The sequence below is a fragment of the Oncorhynchus nerka genome, unplaced genomic scaffold (assembly GCF_034236695.1).
Source record: "Oncorhynchus nerka isolate Pitt River unplaced genomic scaffold, Oner_Uvic_2.0 unplaced_scaffold_1659, whole genome shotgun sequence".
Taxonomy (NCBI): Eukaryota; Metazoa; Chordata; class Actinopteri; order Salmoniformes; family Salmonidae; genus Oncorhynchus; species Oncorhynchus nerka.
This window is the reverse complement of record NW_027039660.1, coordinates 6968-20000: the sequence shown is the minus strand read 5'-3', so window position 1 is coordinate 20000 and position 13033 is coordinate 6968. Positions and strand designations below refer to the sequence as shown.

Genomic DNA, 13033 nt, shown 5'->3' with positions numbered 1-13033 from the left:
CTCCCAGGTGAGTTATAAAGACAGCTGTACCAGTGAACTACCCTCCCAGGTGAGTTATAAAGACAGCTGTACCAGTGAACTACCTCCCAGGTGAGTTATAAAGACAGCTGTACCAGTGAACTACCCTCCCAGGTGAGTTATAAAGACAGCTGTACCAGTGAACTACCTCCCAGGTGAGTTATAAAGACAGCTGTACCAGTGAACTACCCCCCCCAGGTGAGTTATAAAGACAGCTGTACCAGTGAACTACCCTCCCAGGTGAGTTATAAAGACAGCTGTACCAGTGAACTACCCTCCCAGGTGAGTTATAAAGACAGCTGTACCAGTGAACTACCTCCCAGGTGAGTTATAAAGACAGCTGTACCAGTGAACTACCCTCCCAGGTGAGTTATAAAGACAGCTGTACCAGTGAACTACCCTCCCAGGTGAGTTATAAAGACAGCTGTACCAGTGAACTACCCTCCCAGGTGAGTTATAAAGACAGCTGTACCAGTGAACTACCCTCCCAGGTGAGTTATAAAGACAGCTGTACCAGTGAACTACCCTCCCAGGTGAGTTATAAAGACAGCTGTACCAGTGAACTACCCTCCCAGGTGAGTTATAAAGACAGCTGTACCAGTGAACTACCCTCCCAGGTGAGTTATAAAGACAGCTGTACCAGTGAACTACCCTCCCAGGTGAGTTATAAAGACAGCTGTACCAGTGAACTACCCTCCCAGGTGAGTTATAAAGACAGCTGTACCAGTGAACTACCCCCCAGGTGAGTTATAAAGACAGCTGTACCAGTGAACTACCTCCCAGGTGAGTTATAAAGACAGCTGTACCAGTGAACTACCTCCCAGGTGAGTTATAAAGACAGCTGTACCAGTGAACTACCCTCCCAGGTGAGTTATAAAGACAGCTGTACCAGTGAACTACCTCCCAGGTGAGTTATAAAGACAGCTGTACCAGTGAACTACCCCCCAGGTGAGTTATAAAGACAGCCGTACCAGTGAACTACCTCCCAGGTGAGTTACAAAGACAGCTGTACCAGTGAACTACCCTCCCAGGTGAGTTATAAAGACAGCTGTACCAGTGAACTACCCTCCCAGGTGAGTTATAAAGACAGCTGTACCAGTGAACTACCTCCCAGGTGAGTTATAAAGACAGCTGTAAAAGTGAACTACCTCCCAGGTGAGTTATAAAGACAGCTGTACCAGTGAACTACCCTCCCAGGTGAGTTATAAAGACAGCTGTACCAGTGAACTACCCTCCCAGGTGAGTTATAAAGACAGCTGTACCAGTGAACTACCCTCCCAGGTGAGTTATAAAGACAGCTGTACCAGTGAACTACCCTCCCAGGTGAGTTATAAAGACAGCTGTACCAGTGAACTACCTCCCAGGTGAGTTATAAAGACAGCTGTAACAGTGAACTACCCTCCCAGGTGAGTTATAAAGACAGCTGTACCAGTGAACTACCCTCCCAGGTGAGTTATAAAGACAGCTGTACCAGTGAACTACCTCCCAGGTGAGTTATAAAGACAGCTGTAACAGTGAACTACCCTCCCAGGTGAGTTATAAAGACAGCTGTACCAGTGAACTACCTCCCAGGTTTCGCAAAATATATACCTATACATATACATGGACACATAAAATAACACATCTTAATTTAGGCCTTCACCTTTTGGGAGTAATAACCGGTTAACATGTTGACATTTGTCCATTCAGACTTATTTGGGGAACTTCTCCCATAACGTACTGTGAACAGAAACAAGGCGCTGAAGCACTTATCTTTAATCTCAGATCCATCCATACCTGTGTCTTGCTTTGAAATACCTGTGTCTTGCTTTGACATACCCGTGTCTTGCTTTGACATACCTGTGTCTAGCTTTGACATACCTGTGTCTTGCTTTGTCATACCTGTGTCTAGTTTTGCCATACCTGTCTCTTGCTTTGAAATACCTGTGTCTAGTTTTGCCATACCTGTGTCTTGCTTTGCCATACCTGTCTCTTGCTTTGACATACCTGTGTCTTGCTTTGCAATACCTGTGTCTTGCTTTGACATACCTGTGTCTAGTTTTGACATACCTGTGTCTAGCTTTGCAATACCTGCGTCTAGCTTTGACATACCTGCGTCTAGCTTTGACATACCTGTGTCTTGCTTTGACATACCTGTGTCTTGCTTTGACATACCTGTGTCTTGCTTTGACATACCTGTGTCTAGCTTTGACATACCTGTGTCTAGCTTTGCAATACCTGCGTCTAGCTTTGACATACCTGTGTCCAACTTTGCAATACCTGCGTCTAGCTTTGACATACCTGTGTCTAGCTTTGCAATACCTGTGTCTAGCTTTGACATACCTGTGTCCAACTTTGACATACCTGTGTCTTGCTTTGACATACCTGTGTCTAGCTTTGACATACCTGTGTCTAGTTTTGACATACCTGTGTCTTGCTTTGACGTACCTGTGTCTAGCTTTGCCATACCTGTCTCTTGCTTTGACATACCTGTGTCTTGCTTTGACATACCTGTGTCTTGCTTTGCAATACCTGTGTCTTGCTTTGACATACCTGTGTCTAGTTTTGACATACCTGTGTCTAGCTTTGACATACCTGTGTCTTGCTTTGACATACCTGTGTCTTGCTTTGCAATACCTGTGTCTTGCTTAGACATACCTGTGTCTAGCTTTGACATACCTGTATCTAGCTTTGACATACCTGTGTCTAGTTTTGACATACCTGTGTCTAGCTTTGACATACCTGTGTCTTGCTTTGACATACCTGTGTCTAGCTTTGACATACCTGTGTCTTGCTTTGACATACCTGTGTCTTGCTTTGACATACCTGTGTCTAGTTTTGACATACCTGTGTCTTGCTTTGACATACCTGTGTCTTGCTTTGACATACCTGTGTCTTGCTTTGACATACCTGTGTCTTGTTTTGACATACCTGTGTCTAGCTTTGACATACCTGTGTCTAGCTTTGACATACCTGTGTCTAGTTTTGACATACCTGTGTCTAGCTTTGACATACCTGTGTCTTGCTTTGACATACCTGTGTCTAGCTTTGACATACCTGTGTCTTGCTTTGACATACCTGTGTCTAGCTTTGACATACCTGTGTCTTGCTTTGACATACCTGTGTCTAGTTTTGACATACCTGTGTCTAGTTTTGACATACCTGTGTCTAGCATCCGCCTCTAAGGACTCTTCAACACTCTTCACATTCTCCTGGCTGCTCTTGGAGCAGTCCTCCTTCCTGGTGTTGTTAGGTGAGCTGCTGTTCTTAGGCAGCTCGTGGCCACCCTGCTGCTGCAGGTGCTGAATAATATTCTGCTGGTGCCATGATTGATTACTGGCTCTGACATAGACAGGCGTGGGGGCCAGGATACTATGGACCGGACTGTTGCTGTTCTGCTTCCGGAGTCCCCCTCCACTGCCACCTTTGTCCCGGGAGTGATTCTTCAGCCTGCCCTGGACTGGGGTCCCTCTGTGATCAAAGCTCTCCTGGAGGTATCCTCCTCCTCCTCCTCCTCCTCCTCCACCGGCAGAACTCTGGGATGAATGACTAAACCAGCGCCAACGCAGCCTGAGGATCTGTTTCATATCAAACTCCTTCTTTCCCGACATCCTCCTCTCTTTCTTTCTCTCTTTATTCCTTTCTTTCTCGCTTTCTTTCTCTTTTTCTTTCTTTCTTTCTTTTCAAAGATGAAGAAGGCAGCAATCAAATGCACTAGTGTAGAATCCCCCCTAAAACATGGAGGAGGGTAAAGAAAAAGAGCCTATGAATTCAGGTCCAGTATGTTCAGTTCTGTACGCCACCCTCTTCTTCCTTTTGTCTTCTTCCTCCTCCTCCTCCTCCGTTGTTCTTTTAGTGGAGGGCAAGATGGGAACAGTCTCTCTCTCTCTCTCTCTCTCTCTGCAGCTTTTGTTTCCTTGTGCCTGGTCTTATTTTCCTCTCGCACTCTCTCTCTCTCTCTCTCTCTCTCTCTCTCTCTCTCTGTCTCTGTCTTTCTCTCTATATATCTCTCAGCTGTTGCTGCTGCTGCCTGTTAGCTAAGTTAATGCACATGCACGATGATACACGCTCTCTCTCTCTCTCTCTCTCTCTCTCTCTCTCTCTCTCTCTCTCTTCTTCTCTGGGTCTCGCTCGCTTCGTGTCCTCACTGCTCACGCAACACACAGGAACCCGAAACAGAAATGTGAAATGTTTAATGTTGGAGTAGGCAGCCCCAGTCCCTCACCAAAGGGAGGGAGAGAGGGAGAGAGGGAGAAGTGGGTGGGGTATCATGCGTACAGCATGATGAGGTCACAGCTTAACCAAGTAAATCGTCTCTTCTTTGAGGAAGGGAAGAAAAGAACTACAGCACTATCTCCTCCATCTCAAGTAGCAGGGTCCCTCACCTCAACCCTCACTATCTCCTCCATCTCAAATAGCAGGGTCCCTCACCTCATCCCTCACTCTCTCCTCCATCTCAAGTAGCAGGGTCCCTCACCTCAACCCTCACTATCTCCTCCATCTCAAGTAGCAGGGTCCCTCACTCAACCCTCACTATCTCCTCCGTCTCAAATAGCAGGGTCCCTCACCTCATCCCTCACTATCTCCTCCATCTCAAGTAGCAGGGTCCCTCACCTCAACCCTCACTATCTCCTCCTTCTCAAATAGCAGGGTCCCTCACCTCAACCCTCACTATCTCCTCTCACTTTAGTAGCAGGGTCCCTCACCTCAACCCTCACTATCTCCTCCATCTCAAGTAGCAGGGTCCCTCACCTCAACCCTCACTATCTCCTCCGTCTCAAATAGCAGGGTCCCTCACCACAACAATCACTGTCTCCTCTGTCTTTAGAAGCAGGGTCCCTCACCTCAACCCTCACTATCTCCTCCATCTCAAGTAGCAGGGTCCCTCACCTCAACCCTCACTATCTCCTCCGTCTCAAATAGCAGGGTCCCTCACCACAACAATCACTGTCTCCTCTGTCTTTAGTAGCAGGGTCCCTCGCTCAACCCTCACTATCTCCTATGTCTCAAGTTTGCAGGGTCCCTCACCTCAACCCTCACTATCTCCTCCGTCTCAAATAGCAGGGTCCCTCACCACAACAATCACTGTCTCCTCTGTCTTTAGAAGCAGGGTCCCTCACCTCAACCCTCACTCTCTCCTCCATCTCAAGTAGCAGGGTCCCTCACCTCAACCCTCACTATCTCCTCCGTCTCGAGTAGCAGGGTCCCTCACCTCAAACCTCACTATCTCCTCCCACTTTAGTAGCTGGGTCCCTCACCTCAACCCTCACTATCTCCTCCGTCCCAAGTAGAAGGGTCCCTCACCTCAACCCTCACTATCTCCTCCGTCTCAAGTAGCAGGGTCCCTCACAGCAACCCTCACTATCTCCTCCCACTTTAGTAGCAGGGTCCCTCACTCAACCCTCACTATCTCCTATGTCTCAAGTTTGCAGGGTCCCTCACCTCAACCCTCACTATCTCCTCCGTCTCAAATAGCAGGGTCCCTCACCACAACAATCACTGTCTCCTCTGTCTTTAGTAGCAGGGTCCCTCACTCAACCCTCACTATCTCTTATGTCTCAAGTTTGCAGGGTCCCTCACCTCAACCCTCACTATCTCCTCCGTCTCAAATAGCAGGATCCCTCACCACAACAATCACTGTCTCCTCTGTCTTTAGAAGCAGGGTCCCTCACCTCAACCCTCACTCTCTCCTCCGTCTCAAGTAGCAGGGTCCCTCACCTCAAACCTCACTATCTCCTCCCACTTTAGTAGCTGGGTCCCTCACCTCAACCCTCACTATCTCCTCCGTCCCAAGTAGCAGGGTCCCTCACCTCAACCCTCACTATCTCATCCATCTCAAGTAGCAGGGTCCCTCACCTCAACCCTCACTATCTCCTCCGTCTCAAATAGCAGGGTCCCTCACCACAACAATCACTGTCTCCTCTGTCTTTAGAAGCAGGGTCCCTCACCTCAACCCTCACTATCTCCTCCGTCTCAAGTAGCAGGGTCCCTCACCTCAACCCTCACTATCTCCTCCCATTTTAGTAGCTGGGTCCCTCACCTCAACCCTCACGTTATGCCATCATACATGATGCACACACACACATATCACATCTGCCGACACAGCACTGCCCCCCCCCCCCCCCATCTCACAGCATCTCATAGGGAAAGATCTCTCTATGCGGGCAGTCAACCATACAGAATAATGACTCTCTCCTCTCCATCCTCCTCGTACTAGTAGAAACTCAGCATTAATGATAAATCGTCAAGGTCGATAAGCTGCTGCTGCTGATCAGTTTTCAAAGGTTCTTATTTTATAAAAATGAATGCAGATTCCATTAGAGCTGTTGGGATGTGAACACATACAAGCAGATGTGTCCAGTATTTAAACGAGACGTCCTAACCGACCAAAACTATAGTTTGTTAACAAGAAATTTGTGGAGTGGTATGTAAAACGAGTTTTATTGACTCCAACCTAAAGTGTAATGTAAACTTCCGACTTCAACTGTATACTATTAAAGGTGTATTCCACTTTAAAATAACGTACTTTTTAAAATAAATTACAGTTATTTTTAAAACCTTATTGTAAAGTGTTACCTAAAGTATACGGTATTTCCAGTATGCAATTTATTTTGTCAGTATGGGTCCTGTGTGATCAAATAGGTATGATTTTATACCGTACAGCAGCAAAGTACAATGACTTCTTTCTCCCACTAGCTGCTGACAGGGGAAGCTGCTGACAGGGGAAGCTAGCCTGCTGACTGGTGACAGGGGAAGCTGCTGACAGGGGAAGCTGCTGACAGGTGAAGCTAGCCTGCTGACTGGTGACAGGGGAAGCTGCTGACTGGTGACAGGGGAAGCTGCTGACAGGGGAAGCTAGCCTGCTGACTGGTGACAGGGGAAGCTGCTGACTGGTAACAGGGAAAGCTAGCCTGCTGACTGCTGACAGGGGAAGCTGCTGACAGGAGAAGCAGCTGATGAGACAAGGAAATATTAAACCGTCAGCTAGCCGTTAAGATGAGCATCTCTCTCTCTCTCTCTCTCTCTGTCTCTCTCTCTCTCTCTCTCTCTCTCTTTCTCTCTTTCTCTCTTTCTCTCTCTCTTTCTCTCTCTCTCTCTCTCTCTCTCTCTCTCTCTCTCTCTCTCTCTCTCTCTCTCTCTCTCTCTCTAATTTATTTGAAATAAATCCTGACATCGGGTCTCAAAGAAAAAAAAGTGTGTTTATAAAATAGGCCTCTCCACGAATGAGTCATTATACTCTCTGTAGTGCACTATATAGGGAATTGGGCTCTGGTCTAAAGTAGTGCACTATATAGGGAATAGGCATCTGGTCTAAAGTAGTGCACTATATAGGGAATAGGGCTCTGGTCTAAAGTAGTGTACTATATAGGGAATAGGTCTCTGGTCTAAAGTAGTGTACTATATAGGGAATAGGGCTCTGGTCTAAAGTAGAGCACTATATAGGGAATAGGGCTCTGGTCTAAAGCAGTGGTCTACTATATATAGGGAATAGGGTCCCATTTGGAAGGTCATGAGAGACAGGTCTACATTTATGAGAAGATTACATTTAATGTTCCGTTTCTGTCTGATCCTGCAGCTGAGGTTTTTCCTTGAAACAATAGGAGGACATTTAGTAATATTTGTGGACGACCAAGCCAAGGTTTTTCCTTGAAACAATAGGAGGACATTTAGTAATATTTGTGGACGACCAAGCCAAGGTTGTTCCTTGAAACAATAGGAGGACATTTAGTAATATTTGTGGACGACCAAGCCAAGGTTTTTCCTTGAAACAATAGGAGGACATTTAGTAATATTTGTGGACGACCAAGCCAAGGTTGTTCCTTGAAACAATAGGAGGACATTTAGTAATATTTGTGGACGACCAAGCCAAGGTTTTTCCTTGAAACAATAGGAGGACATTTAGTAATATTTGTGGACGACCAAGCCAAGGTTGTTCCTTGAAACAATAGGAGGACATTTAGTAATATTTGTGGACGACCAAGCCAAGGTTTTTCCTTGAAACAATAGGAAGACATTTAGTAATATTTGTGGACGACCAAGCCAAGGCAAGGACATAGGACAGTGGGAGTGTCTTTGAGCTCCTGTCAGACACGGTCATGATTTAAGTATTATGAGTGAAAAATGTTCCTAGATTAAATGATAGAGAGTCTCTTACGGCAACTCAAGCATCACATCACAGAATATAGCACTTCCTTTGGGGCGGCAGGGTAGCCTAGTGGTTGGAGCGTTGGACTAGTAACCAGAAGGTTGCAAGTTCAAATCCCCGAGCTGACAAGGTACAAATCTGTCATTCTGCCCCTTAACAAGGCAGTTAACCCACTGTTCCTAGGCCGTCATTGAAAATAAGAATTTGTTCTTAACTGACTTGCCTAGTTAAATAAAATACAATGAGTTATTACCTGTTATAGGAATCCTGCTGGTTATTGCATCCATGCAGCCTTATATCTGGAAGCCTCTAAATCAGCACTACTACAAACTACTACAAGTCCCCAATGAAATGTCCCATTGTGTTTTATTCCCCCTCGTTAGCTTTCCTTCACAAAGGAAAAGAGCACTTTCTTTTTTTTTTTTAAGGAATTTCTTGAAGAGTTCCTTCCTCTGTGCTGCCTCAGCAACAATTACATTCAAACAACCAGGAACAGGGAAGACTTCCTGAAAACTTCCAAAACACAATGGTAGGCTACACTACATACTACTGTGTCCCAAATAACACCCTATCACCTACTGTAGCCGATGTGTGTAAGACCTTTAAACAGGTCAACATTCACAAGGCCGCAGGGCCAGACGGATTACCAGGACGTGTACTCCGAGCATGTGCTGACCAACTGGCAAGTGTCTTCACTGACATTTTCAACCTCTCCCAGTCTGTAACACCAACATGTTTTAAGCAGACCACCACAGTCCCTGTGCCCAAGAACGCCAAGGTAACCTGCCTAAATGACTACCGACCCATAGCACTCATGTCTGTAGCCATGAAGTGCTTTGAAAGGTTGGTCATGGCTCACATCAACACCATTATCCCAGAATCCCTAGACCCACTCCAATTTGCATACCACCCCAACAGATCCACAGATGACGCAATCTCTACTGCAGTCCACACTGCCCTTTCCCACCTGGACAAAAGGAACACCTATGTGAGAATGCTATTCATTGATTACAGCTCAGTTTTCAACACCATAGTGCCCTCAAAGCTCATCACTAAGCTAAGGACCCTGGGACTTAACACCTCCCTCTGCAACTGGATCCTGGACTTCCTGACAGGCCGGCTCCCAGGTGGTAAGGGTAGTAAACAACACATCTGTCACACTGATCCTCAACACGGGTGCCCTTCAACAGCTTCTACCCCCCCCCATTTTTATGGTAGCCATTTTTATGCTTCTGCTACTCTGTGTTAATGATCTATTCTGCCCTACCAAGAAAGAAGGCAGTAACTACTCATAGCGTGGAACTGAGAAAAATGGCTTTTATTTACCTTGGTTTTCACAGTAACTTTATACAGTTACTGCTAAACATGACCTCCATTTTCTCCTGAACACAACACAATAGAGGCGGGATACTTGTCCACATTGTCACGTTCTGACCTTTATTTCCTTTGTTTTGTCATTATTTAGTATGGTCAGGGTGTGAGTTGGGGTGGGCAGTCTATGTTTGTTTTTCTATGATTTGGGTATTTCTATGTTTCGGCCTAGTATGGTTCTCAATCAGAGGCAGGTGTCATTAGTTGTCTCTGATTGAGAATCATACTTAGGTAGCCTGGGTTTCAATGTGTGTTTGTGGGTGATTGTTCCTGTCTCTGTGTTTGCACCAGATAGGGCTGTTTTTGGTTTTCCACGTTTATTGTTTTGTAGTGTTCATGTTTATCTGTTTTTATTAAACATGAATCAATATAACCACACTGCGTTTTGGTCCGCCTCTACTTCACCACAGGAAAACCCTTACACACATGATTAAGCATGTATTGAATGTAGAAGAAAAAAAAACGAACAAATGAGCAGTTACTGCTTTTTTGCTTGGTAGGGCAGTATGCACAGCCACTTTACATCTACCTACATGCACATATTACCTCATTACCCTCGACTAACCTGTACCCCCTGCACATTGACTCTGTACCGGTACACCCTGTAATTAGCCTCCACATTGACTCTGTACCGGTACCCCCTGTATATAGCCTCCACATTGACTCTGTACTGGAAACCCCTGTATATAGCCTCCACATTGACTCTGTACCGGTACCCCCTGTATATAGCCTCCACATTGACTCTGTACCGGTACACCCTGTATATAGCCTCCACATTGACTCTGTACCGGAACCCCCTGTATATAGCCTCCACATTGACTCTGTACTGGAAACCCCTGTATATAGCCTCCACATTGACTCTGTACCGGTACCCCCTGTATATAGCCTCCACATTGACTCTGTACCGGTACACCCTGTATATAGCCTCCACATTGACTCTGTACCGGAACCCCCTGTATATAGCCTCCACATTGACTCTGTACTGGTACACCCTGCATATAGCCTCCACATTGACTCTGTACCGGTACACCCTGTATATAGCCTCCACATTGACTCTGTACCGGTACACCCTGTATATAGCCTACACATTGACTCTGTACCGGTACCCCTGTATATATAGCCTCCACATTGACTCTGTACCGGTACCCCCTGTATATAGCCTCCACATCGACTCTGTACCAGTACCCCCTGTATATAGCCTCTACATTGACTCTGTACCGGTAAACCCTGTATATAACCGCCACATTGACTCTGTACCGTAACACCCTGTATATAACCTCCACATTGACTCTGTACCGTAACACCCTATATATAGCCTCCACATTGACTCTGTACCGTAACACCCTGTATATAACCTCCACATTGACTCTGTACCGTAACACCCTGTATATAGCCTCCACATTGACTCTGTACCGTAACACCCTGTATATAACCTCCACATTGACTCTGTACCGTAACACCCTGTATATAGCCTCCACATTGACTCTGTACCGTAACACCCTGTATATAACCTCCACATTGACTCTGTACCGTAACACCCTGTATATAGCCTCCACATTGACTCTGTACCATAACACCCTGTATATAGCCTCCACATTGACTCTGTACCGTAACACCCTGTATATAACCTCCACATTGACTCTGTACCGTAACGCCCTGTATATAGCCTCCACATTGACTCTGTACAGTAACACCCTGTATATAACCTCCACATTGACTCTGTACCGTAACACCCTGTATATAACCTCCACATTGACTCTATACCGTAACACCCTGTATATAGCCTCCACATTGACTCTGTACCGTAACACCCTGTATATAGCCTCCACTTTGACTCTGTACCGGAACCCCCCTGTATATAGCCTCCACATTGACTCTGTACCGGTACACCCTGTATATAGCCTCCACATTGACTCTGTACCGAACCCCTGTATATAGCCTCCACATGGACTCTGTACCGTAACACCCTGTATATAGCCTCCACATTGATTCTGTACCGGTACCCCTGTATATAGCCTCCACATTGACTCTGTACCGGTACACCCTGTATATAGCCTCCACATTGACTCTGTACCGGTACACCCTGTATATAGCCTACACATTGACTCTGTACCGGTACCCCCTGTATATATATAGCCTACACATTGACTCTGTACCGGTACCCCCTGTATATAGCCTCCACATCGACTCTGTACCAGTACCCCCTGTATATAGCCTCTACATTGACTCTGTACCGGTAAACCCTGTATATAACCTCCACATTGACTCTGTACCGTAACACCCTGTATATAACCTCCACATTGACTCTGTACCGTAACACCCTATATATAGCCTCCACATTGACTCTGTACCGTAACACCCTGTATATAACCTCCACATTGACTCTGTACCGTAACACCCTGTATATAGCCTCCACATTGACTCTGTACCGTAACACCCTGTATATAACCTCCACATTGACTCTGTACCGTAACACCCTGTATATAGCCTCCACATTGACTCTGTACCGTAACACCCTGTATATAACCTCCACATTGACTCTGTACCGTAACACCCTGTATATAGCCTCCACATTGACTCTGTACCATAACACCCTGTATATAGCCTCCACATTGACTCTGTACCGTAACACCCTGTATATAACCTCCACATTGACTCTGTACCGTAACGCCCTGTATATAGCCTCCACATTGACTCTGTACAGTAACACCCTGTATATAGCCTCCACATTGACTCTGTACCGTAACACCCTGTATATAACCTCCACATTGACTCTATACCGTAACACCCTGTATATAGCCTCCACATTGACTCTGTACCGTAACACCCTGTATATAGCCTCCACTTTGACTCTGTACCGGAACCCCCCTGTATATAGCCTCCACATTGACTCTGTACCGTAACACCCTGTATATAGCCTCCATATTGACTCTGTACCGATACCCCCTGTATATAGCCTCCACATTGACTCTGTACCGGTACATCCTATATAGCCTCCACATTGACTCTGTACCGGAACCCCCCTGTATATAGCCTCCACATTGACTCTGTACCGGTACACCCTGTATATAGCCTCCACATTGACTCTGTACCGGAACCCCCCTGTATATAGCCTCCACATGGACTCTGTACCGTAACACCCTGTATATAGCCTCCACATTGATTCTGTACCGGTACCCCTGTATATAGCCTCCACATTGACTCTGTACCGGTACACCCTGTATATAGCCTCCACATTGACTCTGTACCGTATATATACACCCTGTATATAGCCTACACATTGACTCTGTACCGGTACCCCTGTATATATATAGCCTCCACATTGACTCTGTACCGGTACCCCTGTATATAGCCTCCACATCGACTCTGTACCAGTACCCTGTATATAGCCTCTACATTGACTCTGTACCGTATATAGCCTCCACATTGACTCTGTAAACCCTGTATATAACCTCCACATTGACTCTGTACCGTAACACCCTGTATATAACCTCCACATTGACTCTGTACACCCGTAAC

The 13033-nt window shown here is 46.1% G+C and overlaps 1 protein-coding gene across 4 annotated transcripts in view; it reads right to left on the bottom strand.

Moving 5' to 3' along the window:
- Nucleotides 1-8501, bottom strand: part of klhl4 (kelch-like family member 4) — a 72666-nt gene extending 64165 nt beyond the window's left edge. For 2 of the 4 annotated variants that reach the window (XM_065015142.1, XM_065015143.1), the window contains exon 1: nucleotides 3160-4091. In XM_065015142.1, coding sequence (XP_064871214.1) covers nucleotides 3160-3608 — 449 coding nt within the window. In that variant the 5' untranslated portion in view covers nucleotides 3609-4091. Of the gene's footprint in view, nucleotides 1-3159; nucleotides 4092-8396 lie in introns of those variants that run through there. The other 2 variants (XM_065015141.1, XM_065015144.1) reach the window with 2 other exon arrangements.
- Between the last annotated feature and the right edge of the window lie 4532 nt (nucleotides 8502-13033).